Genomic DNA, 23,815 nt, shown 5'->3' with positions numbered 1-23,815 from the left:
AGCTCTGGGGTATAATACAGGATGTAACTCAGGATCAGTAATGTAATGTATGTACACAGTGACTGCACCAGCAGAATAGTGAGTGCAGCTCTGGGGTATAATACAGGATGTAACTCAGGATCAGTAATGTATGTACACAGTGTCTGCTCAAGCAGAATAGGGAGTGCAGCTCTGGAGTATAATACAGGATGTAACTCAGGATCAGTAATGTAATGTATGTACACAGTGACAGCATCAGCAGAATAGTGAGTGCAGCTCTTGAATACAGTATAAAATTAACACCTATTCCTGCCATTCTCACCTTCTCAAAAGCAGTTTTGGGTGGTTCTTGCTCTCCAGGTTCTTCTCAATCAGGTCAGACAGAAGCTGTTTGAGGACACCGGTGGCATATTCCATCTCCCCCTGCAGCCCTGTCATGATGAGGGAGGCGACATTTCCTCGGTCTCTCATGGAGAAACTACGCTGGGCTTCCAAGGTGCGGATGAAGGTCAGCAGAAAATGCTTCTTGTTCAGGAGCTGCCCAAAGAGGTTCAGGGCCTTCTCCACATTGGCTTGGACCTTCGAAGAGGAAAAACAGGGATATAAAACAGAATAGAGACAAACCATCTCTCCCCAGCTAAGGCATCCTTGGAGGCACGGAACTGCAAGGGACCACTTTAAAGCAAAGGAAAGATGATCCAACTTCCAAACTTTTCATTGAATTAAAAGGAGGGTTCCATCATGAGTGAAGACACAGCTTTGTTATAGAACGCAATGGATGTTCGAAACGCATAGCCGTGACTACACTCATGATGGAACCCTCCTTTTAATTCAATAAAAAGTTTGGAAGCTGGATCATCTCCTTTTCAGGGATATAAAACCACAATCATGTAAACTTTGCATCTGTTGTGAATATAGTCTTTTGCTTGCAGTTATCAGCCATTTATTGCTGTCTCTGATATCCGCTACTCCTCTTCTAGTGCAGGTGAACGTTAATAAACTGAGGACTTTTATGTAAGTGTCCCTTTAAATAAGCATCTAATCGTGTCTGACATTTCAGCAGCAAGAATTTTATATAAAGCAATAAATGGCGCCATCTGTGTAATAATCCGCACGCAGGTGAGTGTATATGCAGCGCGATATAGGGGCTCTTCATCATGGAGGAGTGTGGGGGTGCTATTACACCGATCCCTTGCAGACATTTCCTTGGCTCGCTCCTGGTGTCTTACCCATTTCTCCGTCGCTGATTAATAGACCCATTAGGTGAAATTATCAGTCAGGTTTCACATAGTTCAAGAGTCCTCAACCTTTGCAAAGGGGAAAAAAAAACCCTCCACAGAAGCCCCCGCAGCTGCTACATTAATCACAGGAGCATTCATAATATATTCATTGGGCACTGAATGCGGAAGATGACAAGTGGGCTTTTTGTCATTTGTCAATGGCTTTTAACAGGTATTCCTGCCGCGATCTGAAGAACAGAAGCGTTACCTCCCGCGCCACTCACCGATCACTGCCGGAGCTGGAACGTCACCACATTGTGGTAAATGGGACTCAGCCTATCACTAAACCCAAGTGACCGGATAAAGCAAACATTCCTACATGAGCGGCAGCAGAGTGAGTGCAGCTCTGGAGTATAACACAGGATCAGTGAAGGATAAGTAATGTATGGTATATACAGTGACTGCACCAGCAGAATAGTGAGTGCAGCTCTGGGGTATAATACAGGATGTAACTCAGGATCAGTAATGTAATGTATGTACACAGTGACTGCACCAGCAGAATAGTGAGTGCAGCTCTGGGGTATAATACAGGAGGTAACTCAGGATCAGTAATGTAATGTATGTACACAGTGACTGCACCAGCAGAATAGTGAGTGCAGCTCTGGAGTATAATACAGGATGTAACTCAGGATCAGTAATGTAATGTATGTACACAGTGACTGCACCAGCAGAATAGTGAGTGCAGCTCTGGGGTATAATACAGGAGGTAACTCAGGATCAGTAATGTAATGTATGTACACAGTGACTGCACCAGCAGAATAGTGAGTGCAGCTCTGGGGTATAATACAGGAGGTAACTCAGGATCAGTAATGTAATGTATGTACACAGTGACTGCACCAGCAGAATAGTGAGTGCAGCTCTGGGGTATAAAACAGGATGTAACTCAGGATCAGTAATGTAATGTATGTACACTGTGACTGCACCAGCAGAATAGTGAGTGCAGCTCTGGAGTATAACACAGGATCAGTGAAGGATAAGTAATGTATGGTATTATACAGTGACTGCACCAGCAGAATAGTGAGTGCAGCTCTGGGGTATAATACAGGATGTAACTCAGGATCAGTAATGTAATGTATGTACACTGTGACTGCACCAGCAGAATAGTGAGTGCAGCTCTGGAGTATAATACAGGATGTAACTCAGGATCAGTAATGTAATGTATGTACACAGTGACTGCACCAGCAGAATAGTGAGTGCAGCTCTGGGGTATAATACAGGAGGTAACTCAGGATCAGTAATGTAATGTATGTACACAGTGACTGCACCAGCAGAATAGTGAGTGCAGCTCTGGGGTATAAAACAGGATGTAACTCAGGATCAGTAATGTAATGTATGTACACTGTGACTGCACCAGCAGAATAGTGAGTGCAGCTCTGGAGTATAACACAGGATCAGTGAAGGATAAGTAATGTATGGTATATACAGTGACTGCACCAGCAGAATAGTGAGTGCAGCTCTGGGGTATAATACAGGATGTAACTCAGGATCAGTAATGTAATGTATGTACACAGTGACTGCACCAGCAGAATAGTGAGTGCAGCTCTGGGGTATAATACAGGAGGTAACTCAGGATCAGTAATGTAATGTATGTACACAGTGACTGCACCAGCAGAATAGTGAGTGCAGCTCTGGAGTATAATACAGGATGTAACTCAGGATCAGTAATGTAATGTATGTACACAGTGACTGCACCAGCAGAATAGTGAGTGCAGCTCTGGGGTATAATACAGGAGGTAACTCAGGATCAGTAATGTAATGTATGTACACAGTGACTGCACCAGCAGAATAGTGAGTGCAGCTCTGGAGTATAATACAGGATGTAACTCAGGATCAGTAATGTAATGTATGTACACAGTGACTGCACCAGCAGAATAGAGAGTGCAGCTCTGGAGTATAATACAGGATGTATTCTTTAACTCATCTGATGGAGGTAAATGACATTACACTTTGCACATCCCTATAGTGGTGGTCCAGGTCTGCTGCTCCTCACCTGTGCAGTGGTCGTGTGCTTTTGCAGCTCAGCCACATTTTCTTCACAGGAGCGGAGCTCTGATACCACATAACCCTGGCAGAGCTTTGGCGCAGTTTGTGTAAGAAAGCAGTCATCGTTTTCTATTCTGCTGAAGCCTTTGAAACTTAAATTTCTCACGCTTACTTGCCCCCAGTATACAATATTCCCCCACGGGATCTCCATCATTAATACCAGAGGACTCAGACTTTGGTCCTGTGACATCTACGCTCAGGATAGAAAAGCTTCTGTGATCGGATATGAGGAGAGCGAGTTGTTCCCCGTCCTCTCCGCACCTCGACCTCTCGCTACTTATTACCAGGAATGAGCGGTCTCTGTTTCTTGTGCTGCCTGGAAGTCTTTGGGGAAGCGCAGGAGACATACAAGTCTTGGCTTCCAGCAGGTTGTGTAACGGCGGCTTCTGAGGATGAACGTGCAAAATCTGCAGCAGAGAAATTAGGATCAGACTCCGCAGAACCGCTGAGGGAGATGGCAGCCACTGATCTGTGCCAGCGACTCCGATTATCCAGCACGCAATCGTGTCTGTGCAGAGGCTTGCCGTAATGAGTATGCAGCCACTAGACGTGCCGTAAAGCAATGCAGCTACAGCGCCGACCATGGCGATGTATGAAGAGCAGCAATCGACATTCTCCAGGTATAACGCTCTATCAACTATACTGATCTCTTACTGATATTACTCCACTCACATCCAAAGCAGCATTTAAAGGCTGGTTGTTCTCTATTTAACACTTGGGCTGCATGACCACACTTATTTCTAGCGTCCTCTGCTGGAAAGATATATCACACCTTAACGGAGGAACACCACAACGGAAACCAATGCAGCAGATCATAAAGCTCTGTTCACACCTAGCAAATTCTTTTTCTCTGCCTTTTGGCAAATGATGGTCGGAGACCAAAGCAAAAATGTATTAAATTGCAGAAAACAAAGAGAAATGCATCTTATACGGCATCAGAAATAAAGACACTGCATTCAGTAGTGCGGCCACCAGGGGGCATGAGGGGCAGCTGCCCTGCACCCCCCGAGTGAGCGGCACTCCTATCTGCACCAGTGTGCGGTAGATCAGAGCCACGGTCTCCGTCTTGTAGGCCACAGGTCGCACCGTAATGCGCAGGACGTGCGAACATTCACACATTATTACTTTATTATAAGGGACCTTATATGTGGCGGAGGCGGGCTTGGGGGCTTGAGGCAATATTTTTGGGCACAAGGGGTATTATTGTAAAGAGGGAGCTCAGGGGACATGATTAATTTTTGTAGGGCGCTTGGGACATTATTTATGAGACTTATTGGGGTATTAATTCTTTTTAGGGGCACTCAGGGAACAATATTAATTGTTCTTATAGAGTAACAATGCCCCTTAAGTGCCCTCAAGCTATTATACCTGTAGTGGGGGTACACAGGGGGCACTCACATGGCTCTACTGTGTAGGGGGCATTATTCCAATGTAGAGCACTAGGAGGCGCACAGGAGCAGTAACAGGGACACATACAAGGCTGCAGACGGGTCGTGGCCGGAGATGTCGTCATGTCGGTCTGGGCCTCCTTACATGGATGAATATGTAAGTTAGTTTTGCGCCCCTGTGCTTAACTCCTAGCTACTGACTGCATGCAGTATAGTCCTTTGCCCTATTCTGGATGCAGCTCTGGATGTGACTAGAGCAGGAGACATGCAATAAGCAGAATATCCTCTCACCTTTTTTATGGCAGTTCTCATTTTTACGGTGAACTGAAGAGCGAGTTAAATGTCGCCGCTGTATGTGGCCATCTGGAGACCCACCGGAGAAAGATTTACCTTTACCCCCCTCCCAATTACAGAAGGTCTTATTCATTCACCTCGAGACACACAGCAGATTGCAGATTATACGGCCGGGAAATTGGTCGCTTGTTTTAAGAGTCATCTACAGAAAGTAAATTTGGAAAGCCATTAAACATATCGAACTATGAAACGAGCGCACGAAATGCAGGACACCTAATTGTCTGTATCGGGCATCCTAGTGATGGGAGCGCGAGCGGCAGTAATGGAGGAGGCCCATCTGCAGGGTGACGAGTGCAGGGGCTGGGGGGGTAATAGAGGTCGACACACGCAGGAGCCGGAGGTGGGTAAAAGAAGGCAACACGCACTGGGGCCGGGGGTAATTAGGAAAAGGCAAAAGAGGGCGACATCCGATTGGGAACAACACTGAGAAGTGTGCAGATCCCGGGGCGGGTGGGGTTGTGAAGACGATGCACGTAAGGGCCGGGAAAGAAAAGGCCGGAGGGGAGACGACATATGCAAGGACCGAGGGAGAGGGAAGAGGCCAAAACATGCGCTAGGCCCGGGGGAAAGCGGGTGACACCAAAGACAACATGGAATTTATATACTAATCAATATTTAATATCACTTCCAGGTGAACTTATTTCCTGGGCCGGGGGTCTGGAGGATGAGGACCACCTCCTGCAGGAGTCCTGGAGGGGTGCGGGCAGTTTTGGGAGAGTAACATGATGGGTGTAGTGTTTATTCTTAGCCATAATTTGCACAAAGGCAGAAAATATAAAAAGCTCTGAAAAGATCTGTATTATGGAGAGGCGACTGAGGCCGCAGCGGGGTGATTAATACACCAGTAAGGTAAAGAATATAGCGCTGGTGAATAAGACGCGGGTCCTGACATCGCCCCATCAGCCCATCACGTGTGAACCGGTCCGTCCCGAATCGGCCTCCCTCAGTACAATAACTTCTGCACATTTCTACTATTCCTTCTACCAAGATCTCAGCTTTCTGTTAGTGAATGCCAATAGTTTGCACCTACTATGATGGTGCATTTCTAAGTTACGCATTCAAATAATGATTGCAGGGGGGGGGGGTCATCGTAAGAAGATGGGAGGCCCCAGACCGGAACCCAACGCCCATCGGACCCGGACCGCAGCAGGACCGCCCCTGGGTGGGTATAATATAACCCGTTTTTCTTATCATTCAGGATACATCGGGGGCTTATCCACAGCATTACAGAATGCATTACAGAATGCTGTAGAGAAGCTCCTGATGCCGGTGGCCTTAGTTTATGGCCATTTTTGGGGTGACAGATTCCCTTTAAATATTGCCATCAGGAGGCGTTAGATACAACCGTGCGTGATTAAGTTATGAACCTAAATAACGTCTCCCTCCACTGACAACAAGCAGAGGTTAAATGCTTTAATGCCCCAGATACTGAAGAAAGCATAGGATGCTAGAACTACACCATGAACCATTATTATACAAAGAGTACACATCAAAGATGTTCTGCAGCAGTTGGGGCATGTAGTAATAGCTGGTTGCCCAGGATTAGAAAAATATAACCGCTTTCTTTCATAAACAGCGCCACCCCTGACCAGGAGGTTTTGTTTAGTACTGCAGCTCTGCACCATTCTCTTCAATATCGCTGAGCTGCACTACCAGGTACAACCTGTAGATAGGGTTGGCGCTGTTTCTGGAACAGCCATGTTTCAGGTTGAAGGCAAAATTTTACCATCTATGTACAACAGGCAGAAAGGCCATAGCGCAAAGCAAGCTGGGATATGTAGTTCTACAAGCGCCTATTGTATGAGAAAGCCACGCCCACTGCGACTAAGGAGAGTTCACAAAAAGTGAAAAAACAGAAAAGGCCGAGCCTGAGACGTCAGGCATTTCACAGTCATTTTAGCACAATGGGCTTCTGAAATAACAGGTTAACCCTTTCCAGTAGCGCAATCTAGAACATTCTGTACAGTTGCATTTGATTTTGTGTTTTCTCCCCCCACATAACAATAGCAGTATAATGAGCGGGAAATTTCATCCCAAGGCCCAATTTAGAAATGTGAACAAAGCCGCTTCCTGTAACAAAGCCAAGCAAAAAATGTGTTATGAGCGATTATTGCGGCCTGGCGCTCACCGCACAGAGGATAAAAATAAAGAAACGCGTCCCCACCTCCATCTCCTTCAGTACGGGGTGGTCTTCAATGCCGGGGAACAAGACCCGCATGGCGTAAGTGCGATAGTCCAGGAATGGGATACCGGCCCCATCCAGGTCGTTGGTCAGCTCGTGGATGTCCGTCTGCAGCTCGGCGAAGGCTGCGAAACAAGAGGAGGAAAGAAATGTCAGTGAAGTGTCCAGGGGCGACAGCGTCACAAGAACCTCGCACGTTAATCTGTGGGTGGAAAGTTCTACATTTAATAAATGATTTACGGGGACAGAAGATTCTTCAAATTTCTCATTAACGGATGGTTTCATCACCTTGTACCGGAGGCCGATGTCCCCATTACATTACATTACAATATTTATCCTTTTCTCCATCTAATCATCCCGAGATTAAGTAATAGAGTAAATCATTAAATTCACTCGTGCTCCCCTGCTCTGTCCCCCGGAGGTCCAGCTCAGCCATTACGGTGGTCTGCATCGGGGCAGGATGGGGTGACAAGCATGATCATTGAGGCAGAGTCCTATGATTGGCTTCAGGGGTCACATGACTGAAATACCGCCTCACCACATGTTCCAGTTACCCAAGTGCTGCAGTCAAAGGCCTTAGCAGTACCATGACCAAATGTTACCGTTTCCTGGCCGGACACAGACTGTCAGAGCAACCTGCAGCAATCGGGGGTTGGGGCGCTAGAGCAGGTAACGTCAGTTTATACTGCAGATGCTCTGCCAAAAATTCAGCACAGAAAATCAGCAGCAAAGTGACGCCATGTCTTAACGCTGTACTATCATCATCATCGTGTTCATTAAAATAATCAGGAGATCCAGTTACACCGTGGAGAATAGCCTTGAGTGCCAAGCGTGCTGAGTAAATACCAATGCTGGAAAGCACACAGCCCAGTTGGGGACCGTGATGGGGGATAACGCAACCCTCCGACTCTCTGTCCACATGTCATTATTCTGCATCTTTCTGACTCTCGCTACACTGCATCTCATTATTTATAAGGATACTTTGTGTTTCTCTGCACTGAGCAGCAGAATCACAGGTTGCCACGTCCTGGAGAACAAAGAGCGTTTGCTTCCCGGGTGTCAGACACGACGGCAAGTGATCATACAAGGCAAATAACCAGCAATCTCCATTACCGGCCCTGCTGGTACCTCCTGTAGGAGTACAGGTAAGACTGTTCACGAGACACAGATCTGTGAAAGGAATTCAATTAAATTTATGTGGCAGCGCTGAGATGCTTGGAAAGGTGGAGGGGACGAGCGGAGGAGGGGGAAGCGGGAGGAGCGGGCGAGTGGAGATCTCTAATCTGTCCGCGGTGCAACTCAAAGACATAGGATGGGTAGAGATACCATGCCGCTTAATTAAAAGCCCGCTCTTTTATCTGGCAGCTGTAGGATATTACTGATGATCATCCCTGGCACTGCCGTGTCGCTCCCTCCATCTGCAGCTTTATATAGTGTACATATAAGAGTGCACATATAGAACTCGTTCCTTCATCCTCTTTGTGCCGCCAACCTCTTGCCCCCTAATTCTAGACCCGCTGCAGTTGGCCGGGTTGTGACACCACGTTCCGTTTGCACAGATAATGGGCAATTAAATTGCCTTTGGCGAGTTTTTGCAGACGCCTTGTCCCAGTTTCCTCCATATAATGAGACACCTGGTTGTCTCACCCTCTTTCCCTTGCCAACGCTTCCCTTTCATATGGTCCACCTCAGAAGATGGCAAGATATAAATGGAACCGACGATTTAACTACCTGCTATTCGTATACCATAAGCCCCCCGCATCCACCCTGCAGACTCCCACAGGAACGCTCTGATTCTGGATCAAAAATGAAGACTCCATTATCAAGAATGAGGCCAGATATCAAACGTGGGCCAGCAAAATATGGTGCACGAGTGGCTTCACAGGGAGATTAATGGGTTCTGCAGAATTCGCAAGAATAGGGACAAGCAGAGGATTATTATAAGGCTTCCATAAAAATGGAACATCTGTCCAAGACTGAGATTGCTTGGAATGTGATTACAGGATATGAAAAAGGACACATTCCTAAGGAAACATGGACCATGTGCCGCCCCTCATTCCCATATTCACCTTCTTTGCACTCCAAGGCCACCCGTGACTCCAGATTGTCCATCTGCAGCTGGAGACGCTTCAGGGTACGATCCGCATCCCTCGACTTGCGCTTGTAGGCAATGAGGACAATGATGATGATTAGAAGCAGGAGACCACCGCCTCCACCGATACCGATGATTGCAGGTAAGGTTAGGAGACTATCGGAGTAGATCTGTAAGGTGCCAGGAGAAAACTCGAACCCGCCAACCTTGATCTAAGAGGAGGAGAGAGAAAGCTTGTTATCTCCCAAAACAAAAGGGATATTCTTCATAACATTAGCGGGTGCATGTGGCTTACCGTCACTTTGTGCTGACCGGTGAGGTTGGGAGATTCGCATAGGAGCTGCGTTTCGGAGACGGTCAGTGCACAGGGGGTGTCGCCAATTAACACTGTGTAGTTTAGGCGGAAATTTCCAGGAACGGCTGGAAGAATATTCCGACCCTACAGATATAAAACAATTATTCTCTAGACTAGAAGTGACCTAATCGAGAGTAAATCCATCATATTCATCATCTTCATCCAGGACGCTCTCACCTTGATGATCAGAGGAGAGCTCGGCTTCAGCTCCAGGTTCCCAGAGGTGCTGAGGAGCTCAAATACCGGGTCCGGGTAGTAGATGAAGGTCGTCGTGTTGACAATGAGCAGGGACTGGACGTTGTCCATGATGAATCCGATCTCATCGGGGCGATCGCCGTTCTCAGGTGGGGACCTCAATGGACTTTCAATGGAAGGGGCTAAGCACACCATGGTGGTGTCATTGTAGACGGTGCAGTTCTAGAAGGAGAAGACATAGGGACGTTAAGAAGAAAAGTAATCCTTGATATTATGGCCTAGTGGGCACACTCTGAGGGTCATCCACCCTCATCTATAACGTCATGCACCACCACAGGAAGGAGGATCCGTACTGACAAAATTTTAAAAATTCTCTAAAAAGACAAGGAGGTTCTTACATTCTCACGCTCCACATCACCGTATTTTGCTCGTATTTTTGGTTCTCTGATGGTGGCCAGGTTCACTCCGGTGATAGTGAGAGGCGTCCCACCACTGCAAGACAAAAGGCAATAATGAAAGAAGCATACCGCCAATTGGCGAACTGGAGGACTACTGCCCGATAGCAAGGGGGAAGGGGGACATTACCTCATAGCTGGGGGACATTACCTGGAGGACTACTACCTGATAGCGGTGGACACTACCTGGAGGACTACTACCTGATAGCTGGGGGACATTACCTGGATGACTACCACCTGATAGCGAGAAGACATTACATGGAAAAGGAATACCTCAGAGCAGGGGAACATTGCCTGGGGGATTACTTCCTGACAGCAGGGAAACACTACTTGGATGACTACCTAATAGCGGTGGACATTACCTGGAGGGCTACAACCCGATAGCAGTGGGACATTACCTGGAGGACTACTACCTGATAGCAGGGTGACATTACCTGGAGGACTACTACCCGATAGCAGGGGGACATTACCTGGAGGACTACTACCCGATAGCAGGGGGACATTACCTGGAGGACTACTACCCAATAGCAGGGGGACATTACCTGGATGACTACTACCTGATAGCAGGGGGACATTACCCGGAGGCCTACTACCTGATAGCGGGGGACATTACCTGGAGGGCTTCTACGCGATAGCAGGGGGACATTACCTGGAGGACTACTACTCGATAGCAGAGGGACAATACCTGGAGGACTACTACTCGATAGCAGAGGGACATTACCTGGATGACTACTACCTGATAGCAGGGGGACATTACCTGGATGACTACTACCTAACAGCGGGGGACATTACCTGGAGGACTACTACCTGATAGCAGGGGGACATTACCTGGAGGACTACTACTTGATAGCAGAGGGACATTACCTGGAGGACTACTACCCAATAACAGGGGGACATTACCTGGAGGCCTACTACCTGATAGCAGAGGGACATTACCTGGATGACTACTTCCTGATAGCAGGGGGACATTACCTGGAGGACTACTACCTGATAGCAGGGGGACATTACCTGGAGGACTACTACTCGATAGCAGAGGGACATTACCTGGATGACTACTACCTGATAGCAGGGGGACATTACCTGGATGACTACTACCTGATAGCAGGGGGACATTACCTGGAGGACTACTACCTGATAGCAGGGGGACATTACCTGGAGGACTACTACTTGATAGCAGAGGGACATTACCTGGAGGACTACTACCCGATAGCAGGGGACATTACCTGGAGGACTACTACTCGATAGCAGAGGGACATTACCTGGATGACTACTACCTGATAGCAGGGGGACATTACCTGGATGACTACTACCTGATAGCAGGAAACATTACCTGGTGATACTCCATTCCGGCTCGATCTTCTGCACAGTAGGGTCCTCGGTGTAGTTGTACTTCACTGTTGGGTTGTGCAGCCCCGCTCGGTTGATGTGAATCTCGATCTCTGCGCTCGTAGGACTCTGCCCCTGAGGTGTTTTGCAGCGGATTTCCTTGGCTGTTCTCCTAGAGATAGAAGGAGGAGACATTCAGCCGCCATACACTCCACATGTGTTCACATGGAAATGACGGCTTGGTCACTGATACACAGTTCTTGATAAGAGGGGGTAATGGTAACATTTGTGACTTTTAAGGTACCGTCTCACAGTGGCACTTTGGTCGCTACGACGGCACGATCCGTGACGCTCCAGCGTCGCTCCATTATCGCTCCAGCGTCGTAGACTGCGGTCACACTTCGCAATGCACGGCGCTGGAGCGATAGTTTCATGACGTATTTGCGATGTAGAAGCCGTTGGTTACTGTGCACACATCGTATACAATATCGTGCACACCTTTGTTACACGATGCGATCATGCCGCCACAGCGGGACACTTGACGACGAAAGAAATTTTCAAACGATCTGCTACGACGTACGATTCTCAGCGGGGTCCCTGATCGCAGTAGCGTCAGACACAACGAGATCTTAAGTATATCGCTGGAACGTCACGGATCGTGCCGTCGTAGTGACCAAAGTGCCACTGTGAGACGGTACCCTAAGAAGGAAGCCTCCAGCTAGTGCCAAAACTCAACCCCCAACATGCGCACCACCATTGCTCTCTTACTTAATTTATCCCCCCAGGGATTTGGGGGCAGCATATGGGAGCAGGATTGAGGGCAGCGCAGCCTTTGCCACCCCTGTGGGCAGCAGCAGCGGCATTGGATGACTCCTTTTTCCTCGGCAGCAGATGTGTAATGCAGCAGCCAGAACATAAAAAGCTTTTTCTGCACTAGAACTCGCCGTCACCCTGCAAACAGCAGCTATTAGCGCTGATAACCAGCAATTACCACAGGAAAATATTTAAAGACCCGCTCTATTATCATTCGTAATCTAGAAATTATGCACTTCCTATGGCAGAGAGGCGCGGGCAGAGGGAGCGGCGGCGCGGGAGAGGAGCAGCCTGGGGCACACACTTAAACCCACGTCTTCCAGTCACACCGCTCTCCTGATGATTGTCAATGGCTTTATATGGCACGGTGCATCCGCCGGTGGACACGTGTCACTCTACGGCTCGCTGTGCTCACCGCTCACACACACTGCATAGAATACGACACGGCTGAAAGCTGCTGGGATCATGGAGACTCATAAAAACGGCAGGAGGCGACGCTCAGTGGAGAACATCGGAGGCGGCACAAATCTCCCCACTCCTGATACATTTTACATATATTGATACAAATTATCAACCACAGAGAAACGTGGAGACTGGATACACTGGAGCAAACCCTCAGCTGGGAGGACAAAATGGAGGGGTAAATGCTGTCACCCTTTATCCATGGTTGGCGTTGTGTTAATTCTCATATTTCCACCAACTACACGTACCAGGAAAAGGCGCAGGGTCGTCCTCCGATGTCCACAGACACATTACTGCCAGCGTTCAGGTTACTTCCCTCTATGGTTATCCATGTGCCACCGGACAATGGGCCACGGGCTGGGGACACTCGGTAAAAATGTGGACTCTAAAATCAGATTCATATAGTAAAGCTGTTACACATCATGTAATACTCAAAACACTAATACACAGGAGAGTCTGCGACCACCAGCAGAATAGTGAGTACAGCTCTGGGGTATAATACAGGAGGTAACTCAGGATCAGTAATGTAATGTATGTACACAGTGACTGCACCAGCAGAATAGTGAGTGCAGCTCTGGCGTATAATACAGGATGTAACTCAGGATCAGTAATGTATGTACACAGTGACTGCACCAGCAGAATAGTAAGTGCAGCTCTGGAGTAGAATACAGGATGCAACTCAGGATCAGTAATGTAATGTATGTACACAGTGACTGCATCAGCAGAATAGTGAGTGCAGCTCTGGAGTATAATACAGGATGTAACTCAGGATCAGTAATGTAATGTATGTACACAGTGACTGCACCAGCAGAATAGTGAGTGCAGCTCTGGGGTATAATGCAGGATGTAACTCAGGATCAGTAATGTAATGTATGTACACAGTAACTGCACCAGCAGAATAGTGAGTGCAGCTCTGGGGTATAATACAGGATGTAACTCAGGATCAGTAATGTAATGAATGTACACAGTGACTGCACCAGCAGAATAGTGAGTGCAGCTCTGGAGTATAATACAGGATGTAACTCAGGATCAGTAATGTATGTACACAGTGACTGCACCAGCAGAATAGTGAGTGCAGCTCTGGGGTATAATACATGGTGTAACTCAGGATCAGTAATGTAATATATGTACACAGTGACTGCACCAGCAGAATAGTGAGTGCAGCTCTGGAGTATAATACAGGATGTAACTCAGGATCAGGAACTCAGCATTCAGGGGTCTGGGTGCAGGAGGGAACTTACAACAAATGAGAAGGATCTAGGTGCAGTGGTCATGTACTCCTTAGAGCAGTCCCTTATGCAGACCTCAACAGTAACATCGCGTGGCGGCATTATTTTGGCTTCTCCAATCTCACAAACAATCCTATAAGTAGAAGACATGATAGCAAGTGTCATGGCAATATGTTGTTCTCGGTTATCAGTTTGTTAAATCTAGAGAGCTAATGACAGAGCCCCATATCATGTGTAAATGTCAACATTACATACAGGGGTCAGGTATACGGTCATGTCAGTTCAGGCAAAAATGTAAATTTGTGTGTGACAGTAAGAGGACTTACTGCTCAGCGCTGATGTATTCGCTCTCTAAGGGGACACACATGACTTGTCCGACCCGAACACCAAAGCGGATGTCCTCGAATCTGAGGCCCAGGTTCTCTCCGGTGATGGTCAGCCGCGTACCCCCTTGTCTTGGTCCAGTTTCCGGAGACAGCTGGAAAATAGAGCAGATACTTTTTATGATGTCAGTAGGCCTACAATGTGGCTCAAGTATTAGATTTCACAGTGAAAACGTGTCGAATTATAAGAATTTCTGGATTACTGGATGAATTGAATTTCAGTTTTTGATACTTTTGATGATATGAACGTTTTTTGACCTTTTTATCTTTTCATATTCAATTTCAAGGCAGAACCACTACCACCAGCAATCTCAGGGTACTGGTGGATGGCCCAACCCACTGGGGGCAGTCACGATACCACCCCTGCCATGGCGTTAATTAAGGTAAGTGATTTCCCCAGGTGCCGCTGACAAGTTTTCTATTCTGAACCGAGATGGGAAGTGACAGAGCGTCCCGGATTATTGTGCTTACGAGCAAGCTGCCTTTGTTACTGCCGCAGAGGCGGCTATGAAGTAGTCGTGGTCCCGCTGTGCGGCCCTTTCTTACCACGGGCTTCTGTGTTTGCTACGTTAATGTACGCAGGCGGGGGCTCTTTGTAAAACTACACACATCCCTGTTGAGTTTGAACAGCAAAGTGAAATGGAGTCGTTAAGCCCGAGAACCAGAGAAACACTGAGACCGAGAGTTACTAACCCAAGCGGGTCCATGAATATTTCATCAGCGGCAAAATGTGCCGACCACCAAAACAGGAGAGGGGGAGTAGACAGGCCGATGGATGCAAAAAAAGAAAAAAACAGAATCAAACTGCAACTTGTAGGCTTTTGGCCTGGAGAGGTAAGTTTGAAGGTCAGAGCCTCATAGAAAAAAAAAAAAAAAAAAAAAAAGTTGTCCTTGTCGTGGCTGGTGGGCCCACACGAATCGTCTATATGGCAGTAGTAAGGCTTACATTTCTCATCTTCAATGTGTGCAGCATTCTCTGAACTGCTGAGCTCTTGATAGATAGATGATACATAAATATTCCCTTTTTATCGATTTCTCATATATAGGGTACACAATAGCGGCACAGTACAAGGACACAATGTCATCACTTCCATCACCGATAGCGAGGCAGCATATGGCGACTTAAATTGCCATTAACATGCTACAGACCTAGAGAATGGCACCCGCAGAGAGCGCATGAGGCCAGCATCTGAACAGTACAAATCCTGCTGCGAAAATGGGCCCAGAAGTGGTTCCGACCTGAATGTCCTGTACACAACTTCCCCGGGGAAATGATCAAAGCTGCTTTACAGTAGAATGTGCGCTATTGTTCCCCGTTTTCATCCATGGAAGCTGTAAATACTGCAGACCCTCGTCCTCTGCGAGTGTCTCGTTGTCGGGGGATCTTCGGCGGTCTGATGAGACACATTTAGAACGATTATTTCCAATAAGGCGGACAGGTGCGGTGTGACAAAGGCAGCATTATGACTGATGAGCGGAGGGGAGGTGGCCCGGCAACACCAATAACAAGCTAATTACGGGCAATTTCACACCAGATTTTGCCTGCCTCCAGAGCGGCCCATCACTCGTCACACACCTGCGGGCACTAAATGGAATTAATGTCTCCCTGCGCCGGCTGCACAATCTCATTCTGTGGAATTATGGCTCTCGTTACCGATTTGCCGTTGGGAGCGGGAAGGAGGACGGGGCGATTTATGAGCGGCCATCTTTAATTACGTTCACTTTAGCCTTTGTTTTATTTTTTAAACTTTTGTAGAGTCCACTGTCCGTCTGCGGAAAACCATCCCATGGCGTTTATTACAGGGAGATGCCGAGCTGCTGCCCGCATCCTCATCGCTCCACATAAAATACGTATATATGGACATTGGGGCGCTGTTCCAGTCGCTTCCCTCTTCTCTTGCATGTCTGACCAGCTTCAGCTTTTGTCGCTAATTTCCAGCATGTACGTGGGCTATTATGGGGACCACAGGACTACTTTTATTTATTTTACTTTACACACATTATTGGCACAATCCCCATTGGGGCTCACAATCTGAAATCCCTATCAGTTTGTCTTTGAAATGCGGGAGGAAACCGGAGAACTCGGAGGAAACCCACACAAACACCGGGAGAACATACAAAATCCTTGCAGATGTCGTCCTTGGTGGGATTTGAACCCAGGACCCCAGCGCGGCAGTGCTAACCACTAAATGAATGATAGTCATAAAAATCCGACAAATAAGGGAGTCAAACGAGAGAGAGGTCGGGAAGGTGACTGACTGTTTATGGCTGCCAGAGGAACAGAAGCTCTGGAGAACAGACAGGAGCACTGAAAATTAACTTCATCAGCATCGAAAAATCCAAGAAATTAAATTTGTTTTTCAAAATTAAAAAAAAAAAATAGAAATCTGAGCAATGAGCAGACCTCCATCAGCAAATCCAGAATCACAGAGTTATTTTGTCTATATATATTGCATTTGGGGAAAGACATAGAAAACCCTTAATTCAGATTAGCATAAAATGACAACGATGTGACTTATTGGGTGAAATCATTTTAATACAAGTTGTCAAATCTCCTGGGATTTCACAAAACTCTGGTGCAAAAATAAAGTGGAGCTTATGTAATATCTGCCCAAAAGTGGGTGTTCTGGGGTGCATTGGGGGCATTCCCGGGAGGATGGGACTTAAATTTCCTGATAAATGTTGGAAACAATGTTAAAAAGGGTCCTCCATCCAACATGATTGATAGGAGTGACTTCCGCCAAGCTACTTTTTCCCCTCTCTCCCCCGACATGAGACCGATCCAGAGCACTGACTATGGATACCTTACCAAGAACCGGTCATGCTCACAAGAAAAAGCACAGAAAATTGAGCCAAATCTGACAACGATACACGTTCAATGCATGAGGCTCCGGAAAAAAAAACAAAATTGATCCAGAATGTTTATATGGGTCTTGTTTTCCTACAGCACATCAGCTACATTTTTACTAGAGGGGTCGCAGCGGCTGGGAAGGGCCATGTGATTTCCCGCTGATTTCTACCTGGCTCATCTGACAAATCCACAAGGATAAGCAGCACGTAACTGAACCTAGACGATTTTGTTTCCCTGCTGCAGGCAAAAATCTGCACATAGAAATAGAAGACTTCTAGAAATCTGCACAGATTCTTTTCCCAAGTAAGTGAACGGGGTCAGAAAACCAAGCTATACACACAATGCATCCTCCGCTCAGACACTTCTGATTTCAGGGAATAACAGCAGCCAGATTAGTCTAAGTAAATGCTGCCATTCCTTGTACGACTTCGCAGTACATCATACTGTGCATCCACAGCAGACAGCTGGAACCTTATTAATCCTTGTTCTGGCCCTTTAAGAAGTGACACTGCTTGTACAGAAGAGACTCTCACACAGGAATAAGTTCCTGCGGTAAGCAGTCACCGGATTATCATACTCGGTGGTTCCGAGTTGCAGATAGAAGCCGCTTGGCCCCATTCTTCTGCGGTGAACATACGTTGAGGCCTGGCTCCTCTGCACCTGCCACCTGAATTGCAGCCATGTTCTCGTGCAGAGCATCGCGCCGCCTCCCTCATCCTCCTCCCTTAATTGGTTTCACAGGGGAACTTTTAAATAAAACAACAAACATCTCCTCTGAAATAATAATAATAATAATAAAAAAAAAAAAACACGTCTTCAACGACAGATATGCAGAAGCGCGAGGTGAAGGCAGAGGATCACAGGAAAGAGGTAGCCATTGATCTCAGCCGTGGGAGGCAAAACTAGAGATCTTTGCTCAGAGTCTCATCTCATTCCCATCCGATTCATCTCTTAGAAATATTACAGAAGGGCCAAGGCTGCCCGGGTCAGCGATTCCCACATGTGCCCATTATAGGGACCAGATCAGAATAAATTCAGTTTATCAGCTCTGACCACACACAACATAAAGGAGAGGGGCTAAAAGCAAATCAGAGAAAAGCTGCCAAGAAAACATGGAGGATCGGGCAGGAAATTATTTTTAACGTCCTTGTACAACCCCAATGCCCCCTACTATACATATACGATACATACTCCATATATACACATTAGTGCAGACATCCATACAGCACAGGCAGCAGTATTATAGTAGTTACATTCCTGTACATAGAATCAGTATTATAGTAGTTACCGTATATTCTTGTACATAGGAGCAGTATTATAGTAGTTATATTCTTGTACATAGGGGCAGTATTATAGTAGTATAATAGTATAGTAGCCCCCAGGCTCACCCATCCACTTCCTGGACCATTCCTCTGCCTGGCTGCCGCACTTCATGTCTTCAGAACTCCCAACCCTTATCCTGGGAGACTTCAACATCCCCATAAACAGCCCCACTTCCACATCTGCATCCCAGCTTCTATCACTAACCACTTCGCTCAGCCTCTCACAGCTCTCAACCTCAGACACACAAGGACGGTAACACCATTGACCTGGTCTTTGTCCGGCTGTGTTCAATCCCCTACCTAAATCTACCTAAATAACTCACCGTTTCCCCTCTCTGACCACAACATTCTCTCCTTCATGCTCACAAATCCTTGCTCACCTCAGCACCCTCCTACCTACCATTCAGTCAGAAATCTACAAACCATTAACCCTCATACACTTTCAGACTCCTTACACTCATCACTGTCCCCAATCTCCTCTTTTTCCTGTCCTGATCTGGCGGTACATCACTACAATGACACTCTTAGAAGCACCCTAGACCAAGTAGCTCCCCTCACCCTCAGAAGCTCCAAACACAGAGTAAAACAGCCCTGGCTCACATCGCAAACCCGATTTCTCCAGCGATGCTCTAGGTGTGCTGAACGCTTATGGAGGAAAACTCGCACACCAGAAGACTTCGTACACCTATACCTATAACTCTGCCCTTCACATCGCCAAACAGACCTACTTCACCACTCTGATCTCCTCACTATCCAACAACCCCAAGAAACTTTTTGACACCTTTCACTCCCTCCTCAGGCCAAAAGCTCAAGCCCCTATCAGAGACATTTGTGCTGATGACCTGGCCTCCCACTTTATAGAGAAAATAGACAATATCCGTCAGGAAATCCGCTCCCAATCACCAAGTTCAGTGACTCCCATCCATCCCTGCATCTCCCCTGGCTCACTCTCCGCATTTGATCCCATTACAGAAGAAGAAGTCTCTAGGCTCCTCTCTTATTCTCGTCTGACAACATGCACTACTGACCCCATTCCCTCACATCTCCTCCAGTCTCTCTCTCCAGTCGTCACTACTCACCTAACTACAATCTTTAATCTCTCACTCTCCTCAGGCATTTTCCCGTCCTCCTTCAAATACTATCATTACTCCGTTAATAAAGAAACCCACCCTCGACCCATCCTGCACAAACAACTACAGACCGGTCTCCAATCTCCCCTTCATCTCTAAACTCTTGGAGCGCCTAGTCTACTCCCGCCTTACCCGTTACCTCTCCATTCACTCCCTTCTAGACCCTTCACAGTCCGGCTTCCGTCCCCTACACTCGACAGAAACTGCACTCATCAAAGTGACCAACGACCTTCTGACAGCAAAATGTAACGGTGACCACTCTCTGCTCATTCTTCTCGACCTTTCTGCAGCTTTCGACACTGTTGACCACCCTCTCCTACTCTCTAGGCTCCAGTCACTTGGCATTAAGGACACTGCTCTCTCCTGGTTCTCCTCCTATCTTTCTGACCGCTCCTTCAGTGTTCTGTTCTCTGGCTCCACTTCATCTCCACTTCCTCTCACTGTCAGGGTACCCCAGGGCTCAGTCCTTGGCCCCCTTCTCTTCTCCCTCTACACGGCCCCAATTGGACAGACCATCAGCAGATTTGGCTTTCAGTACCATCTTTATGCCGACGACACACAACTATACACGTCATCCCCTGTCCTTACTCCTGCTGTACTATAGAACGCCACTGACTGTCTGCAGTCTCTGACATCATGTCCGCTCTCTATCTGAAACTCAACCTCTCCAAAACTGAACAACTTCTGCTCCTGCCTTCTACTAACCTCCCTAAACCTGACGTTTCCCTCTCCGTGGGTGGCACCATAATAACACCCCGGCAGCAGGCACGCTGTCTGGGTGTTATGTTTGACTCCGATCTCTCCTTCACATCCCATATACAATCTCTTGCCCGCTCATGCCGCTTACACCTAAAGAACATCTCTAGAATCCGCCCTTTTCTCACTATAGAAACAACAAAAACCCTCACTGTCGCCCTGATCCACTCCCGTCTGGACTACTGCAACTATTAATTGGCCTCCCCCTCACTCGACTTTCCGCTCTCCAGTCTATCTTTAATGCAGCAGCCAGGGTCATCTATCTAGCTAATCGTTACTCAAATGCATCCGCTCTTCGCCAGTCGTTACACTGGCTGCCCATTCATTACAGGATACAATTCAAAGTACTTGTCCTCACCCACAAAGCTCTTCACAGTGCGGCACCCCCATACATCTCCTCCCTCATTTCTGTCTATCGGCCTAACCGACCTCTGCAAATGACTTTCGACTAACCTCTGCACTAATCCGTACCTCCCACTCCCGACTCCAAAACTTCTCCCGTGCTACGCCAATCCTCTGGAATGCTCTACCCCAAGAAATTAGGACCATCCACAATTTGCATAGTTTTAGGCGCTCCCTCAAAACACATTTGTTCAGAGCGGCCTATCATGTTCCCTAATCAGTTATTTTGTTTGTGTGTAGCCCATTCACTACTTCCATCTATCCCCCAATCCCTGAAGATGGCTGGACCATCATTCTAAATACACACCTGTACTTTGTATCTCCCCCACCTCATAGTAGATTATAAGCTCTCACGAGCAGGGTCGTCTTGTGTTGCTTTAATTATCGTATTGTTAACATTGTTACTTATGACTGTTGTGTTTGAAGCTGTTAAATTGTAAAGCGCTACGGAATATGTTGGCGCTATATAAAGATTATTATTATTCTACATATGGACAGTATTATATTAGTTATATTCTTGGACATAGGGGCAGAATGATAGTAGTTATATTCTTGTACATAGGAGACAGTATTATAGTAGTTATATTCTTGTACATAGGGGGCAGTATTATAGTAGTTATATTCTTGTACATAGGGGGCAGTATTATAGTAGTTATATTTTTGTACATAGGGGCAGTATTATAGTAGTTATATTTTTGTACATAGGGGCAGTATTATAGTAGTTATATTCTTGTACATAGGGGGTAGTATTATAGTAGTTACATTCTTGTACATAGGAGCAGTATTATAGTAGTTATATTCTTGTACATAGGGGGCAGTATTATAGTAGTTATATTCTTGTACATAGGGGGTAGTATTATAGTAGTTACATTCTTGTACATAGGAGCAGTATTATAGTAGTTATATTCTTGTACATAGGAGACAGTATTATAGTAGTTATATTCTTGTACATAGGGGGCAGTATTATAGTAGTTATATTCTTGTACATAGGGGGTAGTATTATAGTAGTTACATTCTTGTACATAGGAGCAGTATTATAGTAGTTATATTCTTGTACATAGGGGGTAGTATTATAGTAGTTACATTCTTGTACATAGGAGCAGTATTATAGTAGTTATATTCTTGTACATATGGGCAGTATTATAGTAGTTATATTCTTGTACTCAGGGAGCAGTATTGCAATATATTCTTCTATACAGCGAGCAGTACTACAGTAGGCTGGAATGGCTGCATACCTTGGTGATTTTGGGGTGCAGCGGCTCTGAGGTGTGCTGACGTGCATCCATAGGCTTTCATACATCAGACAGTTCTTGTACATAGGGGTAGTATTATAGTAGTTATATTCTTGTACATAGGGGCAGTATTATAGTAGTTATACTCTTGTACATATGGGTAGTATTATAGTAGTTATATTCTTGTACATAGGAGCAGTATAATAGTAGTTAAATTCTTGTACATATGGGTAGTATTATAGTAGTTATATTCGTGTACATAGAGGGCAGTATCATAGTAGTTATATTCGTGTACATAGGAGCAGTATCATAGCAGTTATATTCTTGTACATAGGGGCAGTATCAGTTATATTCTTGTACATAGGGGACAGTATTATATTAGTTATATTCTTGTACATAGGGTCGGGCAGTATGATCGTAGTTATATTCTTGTACATAGTGGACGCTATTATATTCTTGTACTCAGGGAACAGTATTATAGTATTTATATTCTTGTACTCAGGGAGCAGTATTGCAATATATTCTTCTATACAGGGAGCAGTACTACAGTAGGCTGGAATGGCTGCATACCTTGGTGATTGTGGGGTCGGTGCAGCGGTTCTGAGGTGTGCGGACGTGAATCCATGGGCTTTCGTACATCAGACAGTTCTTGTACATAGGGGTAGTATCATAGTAGTTATATTCTTGTACATAGGAGCAGTATTATATTAATCTATATATATAATTGTCTAAGGGTTTTTCTGTCTGTCTGTCTGTCTGTCTGTCTGTCTGTCTGTCTGTCTGTCTGTCTGTCCTGGAAATCCCGCGTCTCTGATTGGTCGAGGCTGCCAGGCCTCGACCAATCAGCGCCGGGCACAGCATGGCGACGATGATGTCATAAAGGTTGCCTCGACCAATCAGCGACGGGCACAGTCTGCCGCGAATTCACCTCGACCAATCAGCGACGGGCACAGTATCGACGTAGATGTCATAATGGTTGCCATGGCGACGATGTCAAAGGTTGCCTCGACCAATCAGCGACGGGCACAGTCTGCCGCGAATTCTGGAATCATCATTGTCCATATACTACGGGGACATGCATATTCTAGAATACCCGATGCATTAGAATCGGGCCACAGTCTAGTTCTATATATAATTGTCTAAGGGGTACTTCCGTCTTTCTGTCGGCAACTTCCGTCACGGATATTCATTCGCTGATTGGTCTCGCCAGCTGCCTGTCATGGCTGCATCGACCAATCAGCGACGGGCACAGTCCGATTAGTCCCTCCCTACTCCCCTGCAGTCATTGCCCGCTGCCCGCTCCATACTCGCCGCAGTCACGGCTCACACAGGGTTAATGCCAGCGGTAACGGACCGCGTTATGCCGCGGGTAACTCACTCCGTTACCGCCACTATTAACCCTGTGTGACCAAGTTTTTACTATTGAGGCTGCCTATGCAGCCTCAATAGTAAAAACATCTAATGTTAAAAATAATAATAAAAAAACACAAACAAATCATTATATACTCACCTTCCGCCGCCTTTCCGGCGCTCCGGTGACCAGTCCATGTAAGCAGCAGGTTCCGGTGCTAAGGTTGGTGTGCGAC

At 46.6% G+C, this 23,815-nt stretch overlaps 1 protein-coding gene across 5 annotated transcripts in view; it reads right to left on the bottom strand.

Annotated features, from left to right (window-relative positions):
* PLXNA1 (plexin A1) overlaps positions 1-23,815 on the bottom strand; it is a 297,155-nt gene that overhangs the window by 28,692 nt on the left and 244,648 nt on the right. For all 5 annotated transcript variants that reach the window (XM_077276604.1, XM_077276608.1, XM_077276605.1 and 2 more), the window contains exons 13-22: positions 14,480-14,631; positions 14,166-14,286; positions 13,173-13,309; positions 11,654-11,821; positions 10,267-10,360; positions 9,851-10,090; positions 9,614-9,757; positions 9,296-9,530; positions 7,209-7,351; positions 302-558 (exon numbers count right to left, since the gene is read on the bottom strand). In XM_077276604.1, coding sequence (XP_077132719.1) covers positions 302-558; positions 7,209-7,351; positions 9,296-9,530; positions 9,614-9,757; positions 9,851-10,090; positions 10,267-10,360; positions 11,654-11,821; positions 13,173-13,309; positions 14,166-14,286; positions 14,480-14,631 — 1,691 coding nt within the window. The remainder of the gene's footprint in view (positions 1-301; positions 559-7,208; positions 7,352-9,295; positions 9,531-9,613; positions 9,758-9,850; positions 10,091-10,266; positions 10,361-11,653; positions 11,822-13,172; positions 13,310-14,165; positions 14,287-14,479; positions 14,632-23,815) is intronic.

This window comes from Ranitomeya variabilis, chromosome 8, assembly GCF_051348905.1.
Source record: "Ranitomeya variabilis isolate aRanVar5 chromosome 8, aRanVar5.hap1, whole genome shotgun sequence".
In the NCBI taxonomy this organism is placed as follows: Eukaryota; Metazoa; Chordata; class Amphibia; order Anura; family Dendrobatidae; genus Ranitomeya; species Ranitomeya variabilis.
The sequence above is the reverse complement of the archived record's forward strand: the minus strand, read 5'-3'. Positions and strand labels throughout refer to the sequence as shown.